The 24,105-nt window shown below is 37.2% G+C and overlaps 3 protein-coding genes across 6 annotated transcripts; 2 read left to right on the forward strand and 1 right to left on the reverse strand.

Moving 5' to 3' along the window:
* The first annotated feature begins 72 nt into the window (after positions 1–72).
* LOC112563032 (E3 ubiquitin-protein ligase RNF34-like) lies at positions 73–10,054 on the forward strand. 2 transcript variants are annotated; one of them, XM_025236720.1, is made up of 8 exons: positions 73–343; positions 2,033–2,905; positions 3,346–3,654; positions 3,974–4,073; positions 4,529–4,728; positions 5,164–5,362; positions 6,496–6,591; positions 6,947–10,054. In XM_025236720.1, exons 2-8 carry the CDS (start codon positions 2,675–2,677, stop codon positions 7,186–7,188), a joined length of 1,377 nt encoding a protein of 458 aa, XP_025092505.1. In that variant the 5' UTR covers positions 73–343; positions 2,033–2,674; the 3' UTR covers positions 7,189–10,054. The 2 variants fall into 2 exon arrangements, with proteins under 2 accessions (XP_025092505.1, XP_025092507.1); XM_025236722.1 differs by lacking the exon at positions 6,496–6,591 and having other exon boundaries at positions 86–343.
* LOC112563033 (exonuclease V-like) lies at positions 8,988–14,613 on the reverse strand. 3 transcript variants are annotated; one of them, XM_025236725.1, is made up of 5 exons: positions 14,484–14,613; positions 13,802–13,884; positions 13,071–13,263; positions 12,008–12,294; positions 8,988–11,397 (listed from the first exon to the last, which is right to left on the reverse strand). In XM_025236725.1, the coding sequence occupies exons 1-5, from the start codon at positions 14,560–14,562 to the stop codon at positions 10,951–10,953; spliced, it is 1,089 nt and encodes a 362-aa protein (XP_025092510.1). In that variant the 5' UTR covers positions 14,563–14,613; the 3' UTR covers positions 8,988–10,950. The 3 variants fall into 3 exon arrangements, with proteins under 3 accessions (XP_025092510.1, XP_025092509.1, XP_025092508.1); XM_025236724.1 differs by having other exon boundaries at positions 13,071–13,284; XM_025236723.1 differs by having other exon boundaries at positions 13,071–13,338.
* A 206-nt stretch (positions 14,614–14,819) lies between these two features.
* LOC112562959 lies at positions 14,820–23,102 on the forward strand. Its single transcript, XM_025236590.1, has 2 exons — positions 14,820–15,197; positions 22,019–23,102. Exons 1-2 carry the CDS (start codon positions 14,969–14,971, stop codon positions 22,666–22,668), a joined length of 879 nt encoding a protein of 292 aa, XP_025092375.1. The 5' UTR covers positions 14,820–14,968; the 3' UTR covers positions 22,669–23,102.
* The last annotated feature ends 1,003 nt before the right edge of the window (positions 23,103–24,105 follow it).

Genomic DNA, 24,105 nt, shown 5'->3' on the forward strand with positions numbered 1-24,105 from the left:
GTATATCTGAACCAGAGACCGATGAATTCAAGCGAGAGAGCGAGGGCACGTACAGATGCACTAGACCATGACGGTCTACCATCAGCACTATATACTCTCGGTGTCGCAATCCTTTATCCAAAAAACAGCAATTTATCTTTCGAAATCTCGTGACGATGCACTTTATTTAGCTTGGACAAGTGCGGCATTGTGAGCGAGTGACTCCCATTGTTCTCCGTGTCAGCAGCAGACGAGAAATATTAATTAATGACAAGCTGTTGACGTCACGGTAGCCAGCAGGAAGTGGAGGAAAATGAGCGATCGTCCAGAGAAACAGTTTCGAAAGACTTGGTTTTCTGGAAAGGTAAATCCATTTTAATCCGTGAAAATTGAGGTTTAGAGTAGAGCCACTGTTTTACGCTTTATCATGACTGTGAGTGTCGTTGAACTACATTTTCGTGGGATACAGCAAGATATGATGAGAGCGAATGCAGTGCAGTTACAGTTTTGCGAGAGGATTTTTTTTAATGTTGATAACCGAAGTAAGAATCTCTCATATGCCGAAAATGTGTTATCAGAGTATGCTAAATACTATCTAAACGCTGATCCCGCTCGTATTTATCATAATTATCGTTGCTGACATAGAGGTTAAGCTTATCGTTACTGCGCGTGAACATCAGGGCTGCTTGTGAATATTTGTTTACTTTGTCGTACATCGATCGTTATACAGTCTATCAAAGACATGTAAAGCATTTATAATAGTCATAATAATCATTAGTACTAGATTTCAACATCTCTGTTTTTTTCCATGATTAATAAAAGGCTAATTAAACTGCATAAACAATTCGTCTACTGACCTAGTTAATGCTCTGGCCTTAGCAGCATCATATTGTGCAATCGCCACCATCTGGTTAATAAAAACACACATCGATTGAAAACAAGTTTGGATCAGTTATTCATCATATAAATCTGAATATCTGTATGCAGTCGTGTACTGGCGAATTCAACAGTCATATAATAATGTGTAGTAGTTTCAGGATCGCAATGAATGTTATACTTTACTCTTGTAGCATAATGTAGATTACCGAAGTAGGAACTATAATACACTGAAAGTGTGTTATCAGAGTATTCCAATACAATCTAAACACTGATCCCGCTCACACTTATCACAATTATCGTTACTAAATTTGAGGTTAAGCTTATCGTTACAAAATTTGAGGTTAAGCTTATCGTTACTCCATGTGAACATGATATGAGGGCTGCTTGTGAAAAGAGTATTTGTTTATTGTTTAATTATGTTGTGCATAGTCATATAGTCTATCAGAGACATGTAAAGCATTTATAATAGAATCATTAGAGTACTAGATTTCAGCACCTCTGGTTTTTTTGGGTTTTTTTTGCAAGATTTTAAAAAAGGCTAATTAAACAGCTTAAACAATTCGTCTACTGACTTAGTTAATACTCTGGCGTTATCAGCATTATATTGTGTGATTGATACCATCTGGTTAATAAAAAGTCGCATTGATTGAGAAAACGTTTGGATTATAAATCTGAATTTCTATATGCAGTCGTGTACTGGCGAATTTAATAGTCATATAATAATTTGTAGTAGTTTCAGGATCGCAATGAATGTTATGCTTTACTCTTGCAGCATAATGTAACCATTCCATATTTTATTAGGCAAGAGAGCATTGATATATAACTTTACAATTATATTGTGGCTTATTTTTTGTATTGGTTAGTATTGAAGCTCATTCCTGCATGTTCATGTTTGCATGTGCAAGCACACACATTTTCCCTGCAGCCTAATACAATGATATCTAGGCAAGTTAAGAGGAAACTATACTGATGGTGTATAGGAGCAACTTGATAATTCTAGACCATCATGTTGCTGGGTTGCTGCCCCAACTAAGAGCAGCTTCACAATTCTGGTCGTGTTGAGTTGACTGAAAGGGTGAAACAAACATCTTGATTTTGGTTACTCATATCCTATAACAAAATCTCTTCGGCTCACAGTTTATTTGTTTAATTTATGATTGTTTTTATTTTTCAGATTACTCATTCATTTAACACCACAAGACAGCCTGAACTGGTTTCAGCTGCTCAGTATCTGAGTGTTTCTGGTCTTCACAGTGGTGGTAGCCAGGTCATCAGAGGGAGATAAACACTCTTAATCCTGTTGACAAGATGGAAATAGTTTTAGAGTAATCTCTTCCACTGGCATGATTAATAAACACTTAGTTGATTTAGATTTTTTTGTCCATATTTAATTATGGAAGTGATTCAGTACTAAGGCATGGAAAGTATTGTAAGACATCACATGAAATACCTGTATATTTAATTGTGGAAGTGAGGCAGAGCTAATGCATGAAAAGTATTGTAAGACATCACATGACAGTGCCTGTATCATTATTGGTCTGTAATATCTTGGAATTCTCCATAAGGTTTTTGATCAAACTACTTTTGATATTATCCACAGTGTTTGACTTGTTAAACATCATTTAATAACAAGAGCAAACTTCATGTGAAGAATATTTCATCAGCAAACTTCTGTTTGGACTTAAGCATTTTTTTAAAGTCAAAACAGACATTAATAATAAAAACTTTTATCCTGAAAAGATATATCACAGTCAACATTATCAAATTTTCCACCAAAACAAGGAATTTTTATAGCAGTATATTCTTTGGCTGCCTTATGGGCGCAGGGGCAGTGACCGGACATAGTCAGTTTCGTGGCAGTCGAGTTTTTCCCTCACCAGCCCCTGCAGGGAACTCAGCCACAACCTCATCAGACACCTCTTTTACTAGAACTGCACCTAAGGAGAAATCAGATTTACAAGGACAACCTGGTATCAAAGCAACCATGTCTAACAAGCCATTATCTTGTGAGACCTGTGATGTGGTCTTTAATCTGTTTAAGAGGCGGGTGAGTTGGAACACCTGCTAATTATATATGTATGTGTGTGTCTGCGCGCATGTGTGCATGCTTGTGCATGTTTTGATTGCCTTTTAATGGTAAATAGTGTGTGATGTATGGATGTGTGCATCCATGGTGCATGGTTGGTGACATTTAATGCCATGATTTAGACTATACAGTGCCATGCTAGTCTAGACCTGTAAATAATTGTCACTGCAGCTGGCATTTCTTACTTTTGATGTTCTTTTGTGATAAGTATTTACTGTTATCAATATTATATGTAATGTACATGCATAACATATACATAATATATGCATTGCATGCAACATTTGTACTTCTGAGTGCATTTTCCTCTTTTTGTGGGTGTAGGAATAAAGAGTTGCTTAATCTGTTCAGTCAAAGCCTAAAGATATCAAATGCATACTTCTCTTTCTACAACTACTTTACAGAAATTCTGCAAAGACTGTCGCCGCTGCTTCTGTTCCACCTGCCTACCCAAACCAAGCAATAATAATGGAAGAAATGGTCGTCAATGTTCCAAGTGTATCATTCTAACATCTGGCAAATTTACTAGACAGATGTTGCAGGCATGGAAAATCAAAGACATGCGATGTTTTTTAGATGCCCGAAGCATTTCAACATCATCATGTAAAGAAAAACATGATTTGATAGATCTTCTCTTGCTTCATTTCTGCTTGGAGTCTAATTCTACACATGTGGAACAGGCAGAGCATGATCGGCTAGTTGATGAACTTGCTGTAAGTTTTAGGATAAAGTTGTCTTAATCCATTAATCATTTCCTACAAGCAGAGAGGGCCTGTGATCAAAGTCTTAAATTTCTAGCATCAGACAGCTGTTTTGGCTGGAGAAATGATCTCTTCTGGGATAAGTACTGTTTTGCACTGTTCTAATCATTAATCATTGATGCATTACTCATTGCACAAGGGGCTACCTTAAGCTGATTGAGCACACAAAATTAAAAATGATATTTAACAGATACATTGTGAATAGTGCTGATCGTTGGCATGAAGCTCATTGGTCCTGCCATTAACCAGTGAGGTGTTATAATAATTACAGAGCAGAATGCAGTCTAGCAGCTTTTGCAGTTTCACACCTTTGCCCAGTCAGGTGTCTATGGCAGAACATTTCTCCAATTCTGCTATAAGTGAAGCTACAGGTGAGGGAAGCTTCTTATCCCTTTTGTGAAGTGTGGCTCATGTAGTCAACCACATTTTCTACATCCTCTATTATGTGGTGGTCTGTTATGTTTGCTATGGTCAAGTTTTGTAAAGGGGGAACACCAGCATCTTGTGGCTTTTAGACCCAATGTGTTCCTCTTGTTCTCTCATTAATGATTTCATTGATGGAAATAATTTTGTTTTTGTGTGTTTTCATGAGTCTGTGTCTTCTTTAATTTACCAAAATTATTTAGTTTAAAATTGCAGCAGTAAAATGATATGAATGTGAAGCAGTGTTTTCTATAGGAAACTAATCAGATTAGAAAAATTTATAACAATCCTCCCCTACCCTACCTAAAATGGGGATGAAAACATGCTCACATCTTCTCAGTCTTCTTTACTCTCTGTTTCTATTTCTATTTAGCGTTAGTCTAGATTTTCCTGTTTGTTGCAGACTCATCATATCAGGAACAACAGGAACAGTCATCTTCTGTACAAAGCACTGGCAATAACAGTAGCAATAGAGGACTACAAAATGTCACAGAAGACACTGAACGGGGTAATGATGAAAGTGATGGTGGTGATAGAAACCTTCGAGAGAGACAAGAGCAAGAGACTCTTAGGAGATATCAGGAGGAACTGAGGCATGAGGAGGTTGGTTTTGCATGGAATTCATACAGGTTTCATACAGAGATTAGTGAGTGCTGTGAAATGCCAAATGTTTTGCTGTAGGTTTTTTCTTTTTTTTTCACTTTTTAAAATTATTTTCACAATTACTCCCGTCGGAGGTGTTTTTTTTGGGTTATTTACATGGACTGTATGTGTTTGTGTGAGATGATAGTTTGAGTGGAATTTAGTTGTTATTAAGTTTTTATTATAAGCCAGTTGTTTTACCACATCTTGTAATTTCTCCGCGTGAGATAATAAAGTTAAATTGAATTGAATTTTAAAGAAGCAAGATGGTTGTGCATAAGGTAAAATAGCTCTATATTTTTGCTTTGTTCATTATTAAGATTCACATTCTTTACAAACGCATGCAAGAATCCAGAGGAAGGGTTTTTTATTTTGGTTTTTTTTTTCCTTCTTCAGCCTGAAACTAGACCAGGAATTAAACGTGCCACTCTGGAGGATGTCAAGTGTGAGTCAGATGTGGATAGCTTGACGGTGCGGCAGCTGAAAGAGATTCTTGTGAACAATTTTGTGGACTACCGTGGTTGTTGTGAAAAACGAGAGCTGAGAGACCATGCTAAGAGGCTCTGGAAAGAAGACCAAGCAAACAAGCAGAGAGGTTTGTGACCTCTAGTCTTCAGTCATAGGATAGATATTAAAACTACATAATAGAGAAAGTGAATGACTGGGATGACGACATCTTTTTTTTTAATGCCATTACACATGACTGCCAGTTTGAGTAATTTTCCCCCCTTAATTAAAAAAAATTTTGTAATCAGTGGTTTGATGAACTCTTATAAATAATTGTTTTCTCTGTAGTGGTGAAGAAGTTTTTTTAATCTGGCAATCCTTTTACCATGAATCGTTTGAGAAGACCTGGATTTGATGAATTTGATAAACCTCTAAGTTTACCCGGTAACCCTGCTAGAATTCAAGATTACTCTTCCTCATAAGGTGCAGCCAAAATTGGTTGCCAGATTTAGAACAGTATTTAAAAAAATAAAAGAAACTGTTCAGTGCAAGTGATGACTCAGGGGAGACATTCCAAACTTTTAGGGCCCATGCTTCAGTCTTGGAAATGTCCTTTCAATCAGTATGATTTAAGATATAGGGTAAATTGTGGAAGATTTTGTTTTGCATTAACTTTTATTTATGTATAACCCCATTTCTTAAACACTATTAAGAATAATAGTAAATTTAATTTATTGGGTGCGTGATCCCTCCATCAAAGGTTAGCTCAAAGCACTTGACAAAAAAAAATAGACAAAATAACAACACATACACGGACACATACAACAAAAGGTGTGTTATGTCTGTAGAATACCACAAGGCAGAATGAAGAAAGATACATCTATATTTGCTCCTGGCTTTCTCAGTCCAGTTGAATTGTGAGGCTGCAAAATGCTCCTGTCCACATGACAGTTATTCAGCAAAGTAAAAGTTAGCTTGTATAGCTCCCTGTCCATGCCTGTCTGGCAAGCTTAAGGCATTTGATATAACCAGTCAAATGAACTATGTCAATTGTGACGTCTCCATGTTGAAATAGAATCAAAGCCATAGACGTGGATTGAAGGAGCACCACAATCCAAACGAATGATGGCAGGCACATTAAAAGCACACACCAACACGAAAAAGACATCAGATAATATAATACCACAGAACACAACACCCACCAGCCAGTTAGAAGGGACATCAATCTTGTCAAATTGCTAAATCCTTTTTCATCTCTAACAATTTTGTGTGTGTACACAGCAACAGCGGCACATGAGAAATCAAAAGCAGCCGATGCTAGTTGTGGGAAGATTTTTGCAATGCCTTGGGTACTACTTGACCCTAAGCACAACATGTGTAAGATCTGCATGGATGCTAGCATTGATTGCATCTTGTTAGAGTATGGTCACATGTGCAAAATGTGGGAAGCGTCTGGCAGACAGTACATCACTCTTGTCAAATGAACTGTGTTGATTAAGATGTCTCCATGTTGAAGTAGAATCGAAGCCATAGACATGGATTGAAGGAGCACCACAATCCAAACGAATGATGGCAGGCACATCAAAAGCACACACCAACACGAAAAAGACATCCATCAGATAAGACAAAAATACAACAGAACATAGCACCCACCAGCCAATTAGAAGGGACATCACTCTTGTCAAATTGCTAAATCCTTTCTCATCTCTAACAATTTTTTTTTTGTACACAGCAACAGCGGCACATGAGGAATCAAAAGCACCCAATGCTAGTTCTGGGAAGACTTCTGCAATGCCTGGAGTACCACTTGACCTGGAGTATGACATCTGTAAGATTTGCATGGATGCTAGCATTGATTGCATCTTGTTAGAGTGTGGTCACATGTTGACATGTACAAAATGTGGGAAGCGTCTGGCAGACTGTCCCATCTGCAGACAGTATATCACTCGTGTCGTCCATATATTCCGATCCTGATAATAAAGTGTACATGGATTTTTAAATATTTTTTTCATTCCCTTTTGTGCTAAGAATAATTTAGCAGAGAGTTTGTTAATTTGTATGACAGGTGGCTGATTGTGATGTGATGACTAGAGTGGTTTAGTGAAAGAACCTTAATTTCTTTTTCGATTAATAGGTTGCTAAAATTTTTTAAGTGCTTGCCACAATAAATGATGAATTACCAGACAAGGGAGCAGTTTAAAAGAATACAAAGGATACAATGAACTTAAAAATGACATAGTTCCAGATCCTAATGTTATTGTAAGGAGTTATGTTTTGTAAACTTCATTTCATTAAGAATGCCCAGCTTTATATTTTTTTGACATGTACTTCTTTCCTTGAAGTTTTATATTTTAAAATATGTTGATGATATTTTTATTTGTATATTTGATGAAAATATCTGACTTGCAAAGATGAAAATGCAGCATTTTGTACCAGACATCACAAAATCCTACTTAAACAAAAAGCCTTATTGAATGAGAATTTTTTTTTTTTTCAACGCTGATTGCTTCTAAGACTTGACACATTGTACTCACATTTTTGTTAATCTCATATTATCAGGAAGGTGTGCACATTTATGGATTGTTCCTTTATCAGTATTATTTCCAGGTACAGATGCTACTAGGTTTTGTTTCCATTAATTTAAGTTTTTGAGATTAACTTTTACAATTAATTTTGTGAAAGCAGAATTATAGCAACTTTGAACTAACCAGATCTTAATGATTCTGCTGAGGGGTTATTAGGATCTTCACATGCTGTATGCAGCTTTTCACCAACCACGATGGTTATGAAATGTCCATTTCCTTATTTTAGAATAAGATAGGCAGACATCAGTTGGGATACCCAATAAGAAATAAATTTCATCGTAACTCCAAAGGGAATTCATTCCTGTTTTAAATACGACAGTTCCTTCCCTAGAATATTAGATAGTTCTTGAACATTTTAATAATTAAGTCTAGCAGTTTGTCAGCTGCAAATGCTGAGGCCAAACTGATGTTATTTTTTAGTTTCATAACATTTCTTCATATCCTCAAGAGTACTCTTCCCAGTATTCTCCTGTCACTAACCTTATTCTTTAGAAGCATTACCATTAAGTCTACAGTGATCATTCTTTACTGCCAGAATGCAGCAAGTTCTCCCAGTGTACTTTGTTTCTACATCTGCTACTTTTTTGTTAACTTGTTCTACATCTTTTGTTACTATTTTGTGATCTTGTTTTACATCTGTTATTTTTTCATCTTATTCAGTGCAATGAGTTTGCCTTTGGCTGAGATATTATGCTTTATAAATTCCCACTCAATAATGATAAGTGCATCAGGATTAAACTGATAATTCAGCCAAGTAAAATGTAGCAGTATTGTACAGGTGGGAGACAAACATTTATAATTATAGTTGACCCTGCAGTCTACATTACCATCAAGTACAGTTGCTCACAGACATCAGTTTTATTTGAAATACAATGATGATATTCAGTGTTTAACTTTATTTGAACCTAAACATCTATTTTTTTCATATCTTCTATTTGTCATATTGTTTTAGATTCTAAATCTTTGTCTCAGAGCTTAAGTAGACTTATGGATGCTAGTGCACCAAACGTAACCAAGCTGCCTCAGTATTCCCAGCACTCCATGATAGCTGTCTTGCCAACTGTTACTGCTTCAGAAAAGCATTTCAGACAAAAGTAATTTCAGTTAATATGATGTTAATTACTCATATAGTTCATATCAAAGGCCTTTTTAATCATGCTATAAAATTTGATGTTTTGGATTAGACTGTGTTCACGAGTGGAGTTTATGGCTCTTAATATAGAGCATTTTTTTCTACTGAATTTGTACTAATGGTGACATTCCCAAATAGAACTCATCTGCAAATGCATAATTATGCACTAATTTTTGTTTATAAGAGAACCAATCACCTCTATTTTATTTTTGTGTGTGTTCTTTTATTTAGACAATCAACATAAACTTCAGGTTACAAGCATACATAAAAATGTTGATCTCTGTATCTTTACTCACTCTATGCACATACATAGTTTCTCTTTTACAAGCCTTTCAAAGATGCAAAAGAAGAAAACAAGGAGAGTGCACCTAATATATTTTTTTGTGATATGTGAAAATGTGTGTGTAGAAGAATCATAAGTATTCATTGCATGTATATTCTGATTTTTATTGGTTTTTATTTTGGAAGAATATAACCATGGAGAGATGAAAATAACATTATTTTTAGTCTCAAGAAAAAACTGAAAAATAAGACAATTTCACTTTGTGACGATTTCTTTCGGTATTTTCAGCCGTCATCTATTTTTGGGAGCATTAGTTTTTAGTTTATTCCTTATTACTCCTTGAGGAGCATAGGGCTGCCTTGGGAGCATTTTGTTAAATAATAGGTTTTCTTGATCTCAACAGCCTTTGCTCTGGCATCTTTGGTAAGAGCCGACAGCTTTAAGGCTACATTTCAGCAATCAATATGGAAATGTTCACTCCAATGTGAGTGCTCACAGAAATTTAGTTTCTTGCCAGTCATACTGTAAAGTTCAGTCACCTGACTGCCACTTGGGTCAATTACACTAGCAGCAGTTACCATTGGTGCTATCTAATCTTATTGTGTTACCAGGAAATTGTCAGTGCCTTTAGTATCAAACAGTTCAGTTTTGTTAATTTATTTTTCTTCAGGGATGAAAATTATTGGTAATTAATAACTGGAAAGATTATTTTCAACATATCAAATACAGAAATTGCTTACACAATAAAACACTGGGAGTTTGGTCAATAGGTGTAAATCTTCAGGTACAGGAATACCTTCTGGTTTGATAATCTGTACATAATAAAGTGGGATGCAGTTGGTTTGCAGTGTTTGGGTATTTTTCTTGAAAAAGCCTAAAATGAAAGCAGAATCTGCTTCTACATCTGTTTCGCAATTGTGTTCACCTATGCTTGAATGTGTATTGCACATTTTGTGTACAAGTAATGTGAATGTTATTGGTGTTGCATTCATAATCTTATGTACGCTCATAGTGTGGTCATGTTAATAATAATTTAGGATTATGACTATATCTTTTTTGCCTGCATGACCTTCACAGATAGCAGTACTGAAAAAGAAAGTCATCTTGGACGAGTGAATGTGTCACTAAAGTGTATCAAGCGATCAACTTCTTTAACATGTCAAAGTCCTGGAGAAAAACTTGAATGACTGTAAGATTTCAATAACACACACAATGGCTTAACTTGCAGCCTCTATAGAAGTCTTGCTGCAACGTAAACAAAAAGTTCCCAGCCATCTTACTGTATGTTTTTTCATGTTAACGTTTTATAGTTTTCTCACATTTCTTAACAAAATCTCAAGTCTCCTGCGCCTACCAAAAATGAAGACACACAGAACAGTAGTTTTTTGAGTTTTAATGTACCAGAAGCTATATTTATGAAGTAAATTAATCACCCGGCAGCAGAATGGGGAACTTAAAAAAAAACTTTGTCTCTGTTGTTAAGATTTTGAAACCCAGGTCTTTGGCAGATGGCTTCTGCCAACCTATAGGTAGTTAAAATTCTGTACTGGTTAAAGTATCTTATACTGAATAATCTAAAGAAAATTGACTTTCTTAAAATGAATGAAGGTTCTCATACATAAATATTTTATTGCTATGCAGAATTTTTAAGAGTACTATAAAATGACGGAAGACCAAAAGGTCATATACCTTAAGGAAGACATTAAAAATTGTGATAAACCCAAAACTTTATAAAATTACTTTTGTATATGGCTGGAAATTTTCTTCCTTCGCCACTCACAGATATTTCCATATTCACACATGCCACACTTCCATGCCTCTTCTACTTCTACTCCTTCACATTCTCTCTGTCCATGCCAAAACTCTAAGGAATGCAGAACTGTCTGCCACATCCAATCTTCCTCTTCCTTGACTTCCACATGACCAATCAAATCATGTGTGTCTTGGTGAACGTATTCAATAGACATAGAGCCAATACAAACCAGACTCTGAGCAGTGGAGAGCAACAGAGAAAAAAGGTTTCTAAGAGAGACTGTTGACATTGGCAACTGGTCCATGTGCTTTATAATTTCATCACTGAGAGGCAAGTCAGCTGAATCTTCAAGGCAAAGCTTCTTCAAGAAGAAATCTGCTGACATATTCCCCTTAACTAAGTTGTCCCACAATCTCTTGTAGATTTGCACCTGAAATTTTAAAAGCACTCAAAGCAGAATCAAAAACAAACATAATGTACAAAAATTAACATAAACATGCATGTTTCTAGAAACTATATTTGTTAACCAGAATAATTTAACAAGGGCATCTCTTGAATGCAAAAGGATGCCCAGAGCAGGGTCCAATGGTGTGGTGTAGTTGCCGCCCTATGCTTCACTGGGGGGTGATTAGGAACAAGAAGAATCTCTTGAATACACACATGAATAATAATGATATTTATTTATAGCTCACTTTCCCCACCCTTACATGAAGACGCATGGGCACACACTATCAAAGGATTCAAATGTATCTTACAATATCATTGTCCAAATATAACTCTCTCACAAAATATACACAAGGGAACAGGAGAAGACCACCAACAGTCCAATAAAATCTCTCACGCTGAGAAAGGAACATGTCAGTTCTAAAATACAAACCGAGACCTGAATCTCAACAGCAATGTCAAGGTGACAGGCATTTTAGCCACTGCACTACCAACTGTTTCAGATGCATTTGTACATATGCTACTAACTCCACCTGACACATGAGCTGATAAACATTTCTTGAGTTTAAGAATGTTAGTTCATTTTTACTACTGACCTGGAGTGCATTTTGTTTCGCTTGAGCCACCCCTGGAAGTCTTGTGCTTTTCCTTGTCTTCAATTCTAGCAGATGAAGACTGTAGGTTTTTTCATCAAAGTGGAGCTCATCAATAATTCCAAACAGCATGTCGCCGGTGCCAAGGTCCCCAAAGATTGGGACTTCTCTAGCTTTAGCAATTCCAGAAAAAAATCCTCTCATGGCCACCAGCAAATTTAGAATGTTCAAGGCCCATTTGTCAGTGTTTGATGAAATTTTGACATCCACAACATCGTGAGTTTCTAGTTCTGCAATAACAGCATAAAACTAATACAACAGTCACACCATAAACTAAATTGTTTCATCATTTAACTTAAACAGAAAATCAGTGCTTCATGATATTGCTAACACACTGGAAATGTCGGGAACAAATCACACCATTACATGGGAGAGTTACAGGGCTGAGAAACAGGCAATATGCAAGAAACAGCCAAATTAAAAATAAAATAAAATGGTTCTTTATCCAATGCCTTAGTTTTTGCTTTTGTCGTAATGTCATGTTTGCTGATACTTATGTTTCCTGTATGGTTGACTGTCAGATTGTAGACTTTTGTGTGCAGTTCCCCGAGTCTCATCCACAAGGGGAAATGTGCTTTACAAATTCAATTATAATGGAATTGGTGTTTCACACCAAGGCAGTAACTAAAGTTACATCACATCAAAGCAGCCAACCCTGTAAACAGGTGCCACTTGCAACAAAAGAAAAGTATGTTGTAGATGACATCTGAACCCAGGACAGCTATTCCTCATTGTATTGATGACAAGTGCTAACTGTTGCACCAGGGTGCCGCTGTGAGTTATGTGGGAGCCAAGACTGGTGTGTGTGTGTGCCCCCAGATCTTTAGTACATTGATTTATGTGTACAATGACTATTAACACATTAAAACAAAAATACATAAATTCTTTGAACCACACCACCTCTCATACCTTCAGGCAAAAGATCCCAATTGGATGCTAAGACATACAAATGCACATATTTTGTAACATTTTCATTCAAACCATGAAACACTTTCAACAAACCAACCTCTAGCATAATGAAGTGACTTTCCTTTTTTGACTTCCTCTTTATCTTTAACAGACAAAGGCACGTCCCCAGCCTCAATCTCCTGCATATCTGTCAACCCTGGCTCAACCCCCATCATTCTATACTGCAGTTGCTGCTCACACCATAGCTGTTGTGTGATGTCTGTTACACAGAGGTAGCGAGACCTGCAGAACTGTATCAAAGGAGGTGGTGCCTGCTTACACACACCTCTTTTAGTGCTTAAGATTTTAGTTGATGAGCCATTTACCTAATAATAAAAATAATATAAAACCATCATCTAAATAAAAAAGGATCAGTTCGTGATTCTGCTGCAATAACTTCCAACAGTGAAGTTTCTACAAAAGCTTAATAATGTTGCCTATACAAAAGTACATTCATTCATACTTTCATAAGGTGCTGTTGTATTTGAAGGAAGAAAAAAAAACCTTCAGAAATGAGTCTAATTACTGTTATCCATATCTGTTATCTTAAAAGAGTTTGTCTCCATGGCAAACTCATAAATAAATGGTCTTGTTTACTTTTATAAAACACACATGGATATAAAAACCTTTGAGTAACATAATACAATAAGTTAATAACATTGCCACATATACTATAAATACACACACATCAATCTAAAAATATTAACTCAGATGTACATACAGAGTCCATGCACTAACAAAAGAAAGGGCAAGGGAGATTGCATTAAAGCCAATTACAAAATTTAAGACCTGCTGCTCAGACTTCTGAAAATCTTTGTTGCTTTTATTATTTTTAAGTTCTAGTCCACTTGTTTCATCATGCTCGTCAATACCTGAAAAAGTAATCAACAAACAAATGAAAAAATGCAAATGAAGACAAGGTCTACAAATCTTTGAAGTTCAGACATGTGGCATCTGAAAAAGTATTCATTCGTGTTGCTGACGTGGATTTCTTCATTTCAAATGTAAAAAAAACTATTTTGTTCAAAACGTCCTAACTGCCATTGTTAATTCCTAATTAGCGTTAATTCGTAATCAGCAATAGAAATCGGTAGCTGCTGAGTACCGTTCGCTAAAGAAGCCAGACTTGAGAAAAAGAGATTCACTGCTATTGTGCTAACAACTGCAGCACGAACAGCTAACACACGCATTATTACCCATCACACAACATCAACGAGACAAACATGCAATCAAACTTATCACGCATGCATTCAGAAGCTGTACAAGCTATAATAACGAAGTAGTGACACTCCTATTAATCCAGACTTAAACAAAACCCGGCAAAGAAAGCCAACAGAACTTTCGTGACACCACGAACTATATATACACACATGTATACGCCCATAGTGATACGACTTTCAGCATCAAGGAAACGACTACACGATTGTGCAAAAAAATACATGTACTTATTAAACAACTGATATATTCTCACCTCCATCTATCTTTATCATGGATGATTCATCTAAATCACTCCAGTCTTCTTCGTCAGCAATGTTTGTCCGTGCTGACATTTTAAATATCTCTAACCTCGCGCTTGACCGGAAGTGCAACAAGTTAGGCTCTCGTTGCCACTTGGTAACATATTAATACGCACATTTCAAAGTTTTCTTCAATAAACGCAACATTTAAACTAATTCTATGGTATATTGATACAAATTTTATAAGATAATGAGTATCAGATAATATGTAACTTTATTTGATTGTCTACAATTTAGATTTTTATAAGTTATCATGACCTATATTGTAGCCGAAAGCGTCATCGTGTGTGTAAGTCGGCTGCGTAGGGCAGGCATGCAGTAGCTGCTCACAAGGAAGGGCAGCAGGGACACAAATGGCATTTGGGTGAGGATTTCCATCTTCTGCCTTCTGAGATTGTTTTACCTGCATGGTGGGAGATGTTTCTAAGTGAGATACTTCATGCTGTCTTTGTATACGAATGACATGGAAACAAAACTCAGTTATCGAGCATCGAAGAAGGGTGCCAACGGTGCTTCAACCACGGCTTCAGTCAAGAAAGTAAAGCGGAAAAAGAATAAAGTTAAACAGACTGTGAAAGGCAGAGAATCAAAAGAAAGTGGAATTCACAGTCCAGATTTCGACATCGAGACCCGGTTGGAGGGAGATGGAACCTTAACTGATGTAACAGGTAAAAACCGATCCGTCACTGCGCGAACAATTAGATCGAGGTTTTGGGGAGGGGGAGATGAATGTATGCGCATATGTATGTTTTTCAAAGCTGCTCAATGACGTATTAGTATGAACAGAATTTCTAGTCTCAATGCGTATATATCTACCAGTGAATGGAGTTATGGATACTTGTATGCGTATCCTGCAAATTTATCTATAGCTATTGGTTAATCAGTAGATATATATATATAGTACTGAGCACATTTGAGCTTTAAAAAAAAAGAAACATTTATACAGTCTGAGAGACACTAAAAGCAGATGTTGACAGAGGAAGAAAATCAATGAGAAAAGGTCAAGGTAGGAAGAAAGGTCTGAAAGGGATAGCACAATGGTCTTGTGAGACATATATTACACAAGTTAGTGGTTGTTCTGTGAGACATTACACAGTTTAGTGGTTGTTCCTGCATTCAAGTACATTCAAAGTGATTTCTTTATGCACTTGGATTTGAATCCTGGAATCTTCTTCTATTTAGGAAGCAGCATCCTTTATAGAAATGGTATCTGATCCAAGATTTCTGATATTTCTAGACAATGGATGACCTACACCAAGTTAAAACTTAATGACGAAAAAACAGAAGCTTTATTTATTTTATTTTTTTTTTCAAAGAGGAGAGCCAGAGTTTAGCCTTCACTGTATGTCCCTGTTTGGGTAGGTGATCCAATGTTCCTTTTGTTACTTCAACACAACTTAGGTGACATGTCTCTTGATAGCATGTTTCTCACATCTGTCGTTCTGCATGCTATGAGCTCTGGAAAATCAGCTTAATTTGCCATACTCTTTCCATCTCAACCACCAAAATTCTCATCTGCTCATTTAACAGGCTGGGGGGGATTGGCTCTCCTTGATTTGGTTTGTGTTTTGTGGTCATGCTTCAATTTGGATGAAAGTGTTGGACCTTCATGTTTACATGTGCTTCTGCTGCGTTTTTCTTCCTCTTCTAGTTTGCAACAGGACTGTATATAATGTTATTTGAAATGCGAACTGTTTGGATCTATTAGCTGAATTCCAGTCTACCATGTTTCACTCGCTTCAGCAGCGACCTTGAGCTACATTGAATAAACTGAAGTGATGGTCACCCGTTTGCAGTTTCATATGATATTTTTTCATATTCTGAAAATTACTCAGTATTCCCAGTATTTGCCTTATGTTACTAATCTTATTTTGTGGAGTTGTTACCATTAAATCCAAAGTTTACTGCCGAAACACATTGAGTCTTTGCATTGTTCTTCGTTCTACATCTTTGTTACTCTTTTGTTAACTTGTTCTACATCTTTGTTACCATTTTGGGATCTCATTTTACATCTTTATTATTATTTTGTTAACTTTTTGAAATCAGACATTATTTTCTCATATCAGTGATGACAGAATTCTTATGATATGGCTGGCATACATAAATGACAATCAGCATTTTTAACCAGTACTTTGAGAATATGGATGCTGTCATTGAAACTTTCTTTCAGTGTGTCTTGTTATAGTCTTTATCATTTATAGCTCCTTGCTATTTCTGATTATCATTTCTTTGTGTGCACTGTGGCACTGCCCTTCAATTCTGTCTTTTTTGCTTTTTTTCTTGCCTTTATCTTCCTCCTGATTTTGGCAAAGCTGTCTTCTTATTGATACAAGGTTGCTGCCTTTCTTGTTCATTAAGATTCTCCTTCTTTCACAGAGATCAAAGATTTTGTTCCTGATTCATGGTTGCTGTTTATTCTTTCCCTACCTTCCCTGATCTTTCATTATCATTGAATTGTCATTGTCATTTCTATAAATATGTAGCCGAATCCGATGTCAGAAGTCCAGAAGTAGTCACAGCACAGCAATAAGTTTGTTTTCTTCAGTTTTTTAAAAACATTAGATTTAATATTTTTTATTGATCTGAGACTCTTTCTCTTTTTCTTCATTTGTGTCTCTGGTTGTGCATCCCCTTTCCTCCTGAAACCTTGATTAATTTTTGTTCTCAAAGATGTCAAAGGGGAAGCACAGTCTATCGAGACAACAGACAGGCAAATGTTATGATCAGAGAGGCTTTATCATTACTTTAATTTATGAAACTGTGAACTGTTCATTTTTTTGGTGTTTTGTATGCAACTGGATTGTAGAAAGGTAATAAGCAATGGTCATTCTCACACATATTTTTTGTCCATTTCATTATCATTAGGTTTGTTGTGTAGTCATCTGGCCTGGGTTTGGGATATTTTGGGGTTTGGGCTGAGAATTTTGAGACCAGCCCGCAAAAAGAAAACTCTGTGCACCCCTGTGTTAAAGATCATTTTTCTCAGTGTCATCTTTTTGTGAGGGTGGTTCCCATCTCCTCTTCCTCTCACTGTTTTACCTTTCCTCAATCTTCTATGAATTGAGGTTTCCATCTGGGTCAATGGAGGAAGTTCGCTGAACCACATGGGTATCAGATGAATGTACCTTTGGGTGCTGAAGCCAGTCCTCTAAACACTGGACTAGATGCTTCGAATCCCCTACTGGGTTGAACCTAAATTTACTCTGGTGTTAGGAATGTTTTGTCAAGCCTAAAATTTAATGCAAATTTCTGTGTTTTTATCTTTGGGGTATTAATCATTAGATGTGAGTAGTTTCACTTCAGACCAAGGAAAATGCATGTTTACAGAAGTTTGTTAAGTTTTTGTACACAGGCAGGTGTCAGCATATAAGGAAGAGTATGTTATATTATTCTGCCAACATTGTGTCTATCAGAGAAGACAGAATGACTTTTTTTGACTTACTGATAAGGCTAGTAATCTGGCTCCACAGCATGCATATGGGACAAGGTCCACAGTTGTTACAAGTTAATTAATTTCTTGCACCACACACCGATCACTCACTCATTATCACTAAAAGAAAGAACTTACATGTGCACATGATCACATGCATGTGCACAGACTCATACTCATGTACACACACACACTCTCTCAACTGCTAGATAACTTATGCTGCAATAAAATCCTGCCTCAACAAGGTGGCCACCAACAGATCACAAGCACCAATAAAATACTCTGAGATTCTTTTGTTAGAATGCCTCACATTCAGGTGTCAGACCATCGAGATTTCCACTGTAGGTCAATGTTTATTCAGCCATTGCTCACCTTTATCAATTACAATTGTTTTGAGTATATAAAAAAATGGCTGTTGTCTATTCTCCTTGATTAAAATGGAAATGAAGTCCGATGCACGAAAAACTGGCAAATATGACAGCGCATGTATCAGAGATTCTGAAATCCTAATCATATATGACAGGATAATAGGCTAATTAGGCTAAGCCAAAGAGTAGATTACAAAGCTTTAACCTAAATCAGGGTCAGTCCTTCATATAATATCATATCACTTTATACATACTATCATATAAAAATCTTATGTTGAAATGTTTTTCATAAATCATACAAAATAAAAATCTGTTTAGAATAATGTTTAAAACACTAAGGTTCAACTTACTGATCAAACTGTTGAAGGCTTCTAAGCTATGTCACTGCTATATTTTGTTCAGCATCTTGGATGGAGGTTTTATTAGTGTATTTGGACTATTCCATTTTTCTCTGAGCCATGGAGTCCTTTTTCAACATTTTTATAATTGTGTATGCTTACCCTTATTTTGATGCCATGAAGGTTCTCTTTCTTACCCAATTTCATCTTAAAAATGCTGACTTTGAAGTACACAGAGTACAGAAAATTTTGTTGCTCATTCTGGGATTTATATTTTTATGAGTGTGGAGTTTTGGTGAAAAAAAAACATTGCCAAGAAATTTAAACACCATGATTTACGGAAGTAGCAAAGCAGCAGGTCTGGAAGTGGATGGTTCATTGATCAGACCAGAGACTATTTGGAAGTGCCAGCTATTGTTTAAATAAGATTTTAACCATTGATTTTTGCGAAAATCCTATCATTGTAGCAAAGTGTTTCTTTCTTAAAGTGGGTTGTTTCTTTTGCATTAAGGACTTAACTGCAACTCTGTTCTCTGTCTGTATAATCAATTTAAAGAGAAGTAGTGTGAGCGAGTGACTCCTAGCTATTTAGCAAAGTTAGTGCAAACAAAAACATTCTGATACACACACACACACACACACACGCGCGCGCGCTCTCTATCTTTCAACACACACTGCATATGTCTACTCTCTATCACTCACACATACATCAACACACAAATTGACACACAGAAACACAGCATTGGAATGCTTCATCTAGGCTTTTGAAAGTCCTGCACATAGTGCATGCATTTATACACCTAGTGAAATTGAATATAATATTGTAGTCTGCAGAGGTGTTAAATTGTGTGCTTAGAATGCTTAATAACATGTCTGACATGGCAACAAAAGGCACATCAATATCAGGATGAATTCAAAGCCTAGGCACGTTGCATTGGAGAGATACAGATATTGATCAGTCTTGTAAGATTTTCACAGGATTTAACTCTTTGTGGCTTATACTGCTCTTGTTGCTAAGGGGCCTTAGCCAAGCTTTCGTTGTTCTTTTTGTTCCAGGTCTTCATTTACATTTTCTTTTCTTGATTTCTCCCTCCTCTAACCCAGCAGCTTTCTAGTATTTTGTACTTTTGAATTGATTTCCTATGATGAAAATGCATACTAAACCAAGGAAGTAATGAAGCAAGATCTCTGTAAAAAGTGGAAAAATCATTTTTTTTAGTATGAAGAAATTTTTTTCCCTTGACCTTCACTGTGTCAAAAATGCAAGTACTTGTTCTTGTATATAGTAACTCACATATACATATACACACATATAGTGTACATATTTAAATTGTGTATAATGTCCATTTCTCCATACCCCTCAAGGGATGAATGAATAAAATAATAATAATATGTTTATTTGTTTAGCACTTTCTTTCCCACCATTAAAGGTGGGCTCAAAGCACTTTACTAAAAAGAAAAGAAAAAATGCCTACAACTTGAGATTTTATAAATTTGTAATGTGAACTGTTACAAAATCAGTATCAGGGTGTATCTATATATATATATAGAGATATCATGTTTTGTGAACATCTGTGAAGATACAGGTAAATATGTACATTCTAGCCAAATTAAAGTAAAGTGTAAAGATCATTTTGGGTGGAATTGCTTTTCGAATAGCTGGGTAAAGATCAGTGCAAATACAGTTTCCCCAAACAGGAATGAACACCCTCACCCTGTGCCAAAGTATTGTCAAAGTACACACCAACAAACCACCATGAGGAGATAAAAGGATCAGCAGCACAGACCTCAGGATTGTGCAAGAATACATTAACGTTGTGAAGAATACAGCAGATGGGAGAGCATGGACATAATGTTAATTTGGTGTTTGTGGACAAACATCACATCATTACTCTGACCTCATTCTGTACATGGTGATATTTGTAGGCAGGCATGTTTCAGAATGGAAGGGTTTGGGGAAAGTAGTATCTTGCACTGTGCTTTACGCAGCAGAAAATATCACACCCCACTAGACCCATAAGAAATATAGTATTTCCATCTAGTACCCTTACGATGGATTTTCCCTCCTCTGGAGTATGTCACAGTATGTCACAGTGTGTGCTGCATGAAACTAAGAATCTTCCAGCATCCCTCGCCCACCATGCACTCCTGCTAAACTTTTTTCAAACTGAAAACCTATAAATAAATCTAATTAGATTCACTCATGGCTATCCGTCACTCAGCTTTGCTGTCAGAGTAAACAGTTGCTCAGTCCCTCCCAGCATTTACACTCTTAATCCACCCTCTGTTCACCAAAAACCGTCAGCCTTTCTGTAGTAAGCCCTCCGCCACCTGATAACGTTGTCTAGTGGCGATGACACTCAACCCCCTCAGGTATACCTTTAATTCCTATCATTGGTGATCCTTGTGTAGCGTCAGTGTGAGGCCGACCTGCAATGGCCTAGTCAGTGGCATATGTATAAGTGTGGATTAACTGTATGTGAGACAACAATGGGTTGAGCTAGAATGTTCAACTCTACTGCCTTGCAAACCCACATCGGCTTGGTTGGGGGCTGGGGTAGGGGAGGTCATAAAGGTGTGTTTCTATAGAATGGTTTTAAGTGGCTTATGCCTGAATGGATCTTCCTGATGTGTCAACCAAATGGGTGTTAGCAGAAAATAAAGCACGTCTTTCTTTAGGGGGTAGGTCCTGTAGGCGCATGCCCTAAGTGTTCTAGAATCAGAATTATTTACCTAGAGTTTTTAAAATAATTACAATAACCAAAGCATTCTAGATTTAGCATTTATATACGTGTGTACTATTTTGTAAACATCTACCCTAAGGTGCTAGAATTGTGCTCAAGAACAAAAATTAGGGTGATCCACATACGATGTTTAGATAAACATGAATTGAGTCAGTATAGAAAGAAACTTCAGCTCTTCAGTCTCCACTCTACAGGTAGACATTGCATGGATTGTGACACTTTGAAAAGATGAATTAACTAATTACACACAGGGGAGGGGAGGGATTCCTGCAGTTTAGTTTGGCTATAGTGTGCACAGTTATGCAGAAGTGGTGGTATTTATTTATTCTCCACTGGTGACATAAATAGAATCACCTTTGTGTTCTTGGGAAAAGTGGGTCAGCTACAACACAAACGATATACTGTAATTATTTAAGACATTTGATGGATGACATCTTGACAAGATATATATAGATATGTTGTATTTAATACACTGTATTTTGTTTATACAATGTATATTTTAATTAGTGTATCACATAAGATAGTACATTAGTCCTTTACACAGACGTTTTCTTCAGTGGCCTGTAATATGTTATTTAATTTCTTGCCTTTCCCGTTACTTTTTTGCAGACAGCGAGTTGTCTCCCGCCAGGAAGGTGACAAGGCTACCTCTCCTTGACTCCAAGATGTCCCTCACCACTCGGCCTTCCGACCAGGCCTGCTACAAGCTGAAAACGTCACTATCGATGTCACCACCGCAGACGCTGCCGCTGTCGACGATCCCCGCAAGCGAGAAAACGTCCGTCGACGAGGTCACTACCCGCGTAGCCACCATGGCAGTCAAAAAGCCTCAGGCGAAGTCTCGCATCAGAAGCCACATCGGAAAGTCGACCCAAGCGATCAAGTCGTCCCGAAACAGACCAAAGCAGGGCGATGCAGCACGGCAGCAGCAGCAGCGCCAGCAGCAGCACGAGCCGGAGGAAGCATCAGCCACGTTCAACGAGACGCTGCGGTGGGAGTACGTGGTGGAGAACACGGAGGAGGAGCGCGAGCGGGTGGCGGCCTACAAAGTCAACCGACGCCAGCGCTACCTGGCGGCGGCGCGGGCCAAGGGACTGCAGTGGGCGGTGGAGCAGGCCGCCCCGTCCCCACAGTCCGAGGACTCCGGAGTGGAGACTGCTTGCGCTTCGCCGGGGAGCTTTGCTGTCTACAGAACTATGCCGAGAATGCGAGTTGTTCAGAAGCAGAAAGCCTTGGCAGAGACTCTTGTGAAGTGTTAGCTTCGCCATCTCCACGTTCTCGGGTGGTTTTTTTTTTTTTTGTTTTTTTTTTAATTCTCATACTCTCCCCCACCCACTCCGCCCTACCTTCTCTCTCCCACGTAGCCCACCCGGCGTTACTTCCCTTTACCCTTCGTCCCTTGTGTGATTTTTCTTGGAGACGTCTTAGGTCAATTCTGTTACTTTTAGAGGCCTTTTAAGTATATAGAATGGTTAAATATGGAAATCAGTTATATTTCAAAATTCCGAGGAATAAACTTGGGCCAGGATATTTCTTTTCATCAACGGTTGTGATCTCGCTCAACGAACAAAATATACTCTGAGTACATGTTCGGGTATCTTACCTGTGATAGGTACACACATCGAATGTGGGTAAAGGGATGGCATTTTATTATAATCACCGGTATCACGTTAAAATAAAGGTTTCTACCTGATGTGAGCTGTAAATTTTTTATAACAAATATTTTATATTTGTGAGTGAGTGTTACGTCGTCTTCCTCAAATGTATTCTGCTGACTGTGATATATTTTAATGCTCTGATTACAGCATTACACCTTTGTGCTGTATAATATTAACTTTGAGAGGAGAAGGTGATAATGTCCTTAATATTGCTCATTGGTTCTGAACACGAAGTTAATGCACTCAGGTCACGTGATCTAGCAAGTCGAAGTTCTGGCGCGAGACCAGCGTCTCTTTGTTTTCTGCATGTAGTACTGCTCGTCTGCCCAACGTCCGTCCAATTCGATCTTTTTTTTTTAATTAAACAGCTTTTTACAAATTTCTCTTGAAGACAAAATGTTTATTGAACGCTATAACTCCATGTATGCCTAATAAACAGATGTGACGTTGGCCTAGGGTCAGTCACGACCTATCTGGGACTTCCGACAAAAAAAGAGAACAATCCTCCTTACTCCTATAAACACAAATATATAAAAGATAGCGACACTTGTTCGCAGGTGACGCAGACACTAGGAGGGCGCCCTACTCCTGCGTTCATTAGAGAGTTTGTTAATTTCATGTGTAAAAATTATAAAACATGAACTAATCTTCATTTTTATGCCTGTCACATTTTCTGTGGCATGATATAATGAAATCAGCAAGGTCTGGATTTAAAATATTAGAAGATAAAGAAAGTCCAGGAGGTTTCTGATGTATAATTGTGAAATAATATTTGTGCACTCATCTCTTCTTGAGTTGCCTCCGGAAAGGTTGATATTGACTACCATTTATGATAGAGTTGGTGTTTGTGGAAATTGCACAAAGATTATAATTAGACTTTTAAGAACATGGTACCAAGGATGGTAACATTGTCTAATCGCGGAACAAAGCAGACAGAGACACACACAACGGATTGTTGGAATGAGGGTGGTACTATCAGAATTCAGACATAACCTGATTTACCTTGGAGTTGAGTGACTTAGAGAATAGCACTGACGA

The sequence above is a fragment of the Pomacea canaliculata genome, linkage group LG4 (genome assembly GCF_003073045.1).
Source record: "Pomacea canaliculata isolate SZHN2017 linkage group LG4, ASM307304v1, whole genome shotgun sequence".
Lineage (NCBI taxonomy): Eukaryota > Metazoa > Mollusca > Gastropoda > Architaenioglossa > Ampullariidae > Pomacea > Pomacea canaliculata.

What these genes read in the sequence shown, in the direction of transcription:
- LOC112563032 (XM_025236720.1), top strand. Translation starts at nt 2,675, where the DNA reads ATGGGCGCAGGGGCAGTGACCGGACATAGTCAGTTTCGTGGCAGTCGA. An exon ending in GGCTAGTTGATGAACTTGCT is followed by an intron (nt 3,655 to 3,973) that starts GTAAGTTTTAGG and finishes TAATAATTACAG; the next exon opens with AGCAGAATGCAGTCTAGCAG. An exon ending in AGGAACTGAGGCATGAGGAG is followed by an intron (nt 4,729 to 5,163) that starts GTTGGTTTTGCA and finishes TTCCTTCTTCAG; the next exon opens with CCTGAAACTAGACCAGGAAT.
- LOC112563033 (XM_025236723.1), bottom strand. Translation starts at nt 14,562, where the DNA reads ATGTCAGCACGGACAAACATTGCTGACGAAGAAGACTGGAGTGATTTA. An exon ending in GTCACTTCATTATGCTAGAG is followed by an intron (nt 12,295 to 13,070) that starts GTTGGTTTGTTG and finishes CTGTTATTGCAG; the next exon opens with AACTAGAAACTCACGATGTT. An exon ending in CGAAACAAAATGCACTCCAG is followed by an intron (nt 11,398 to 12,007) that starts GTCAGTAGTAAA and finishes TTAAAATTTCAG; the next exon opens with GTGCAAATCTACAAGAGATT.
- LOC112562959 (XM_025236590.1), top strand. Translation starts at nt 14,969, where the DNA reads ATGCTGTCTTTGTATACGAATGACATGGAAACAAAACTCAGTTATCGA. An exon ending in AACCTTAACTGATGTAACAG is followed by an intron (nt 15,198 to 22,018) that starts GTAAAAACCGAT and finishes ACTTTTTTGCAG; the next exon opens with ACAGCGAGTTGTCTCCCGCC.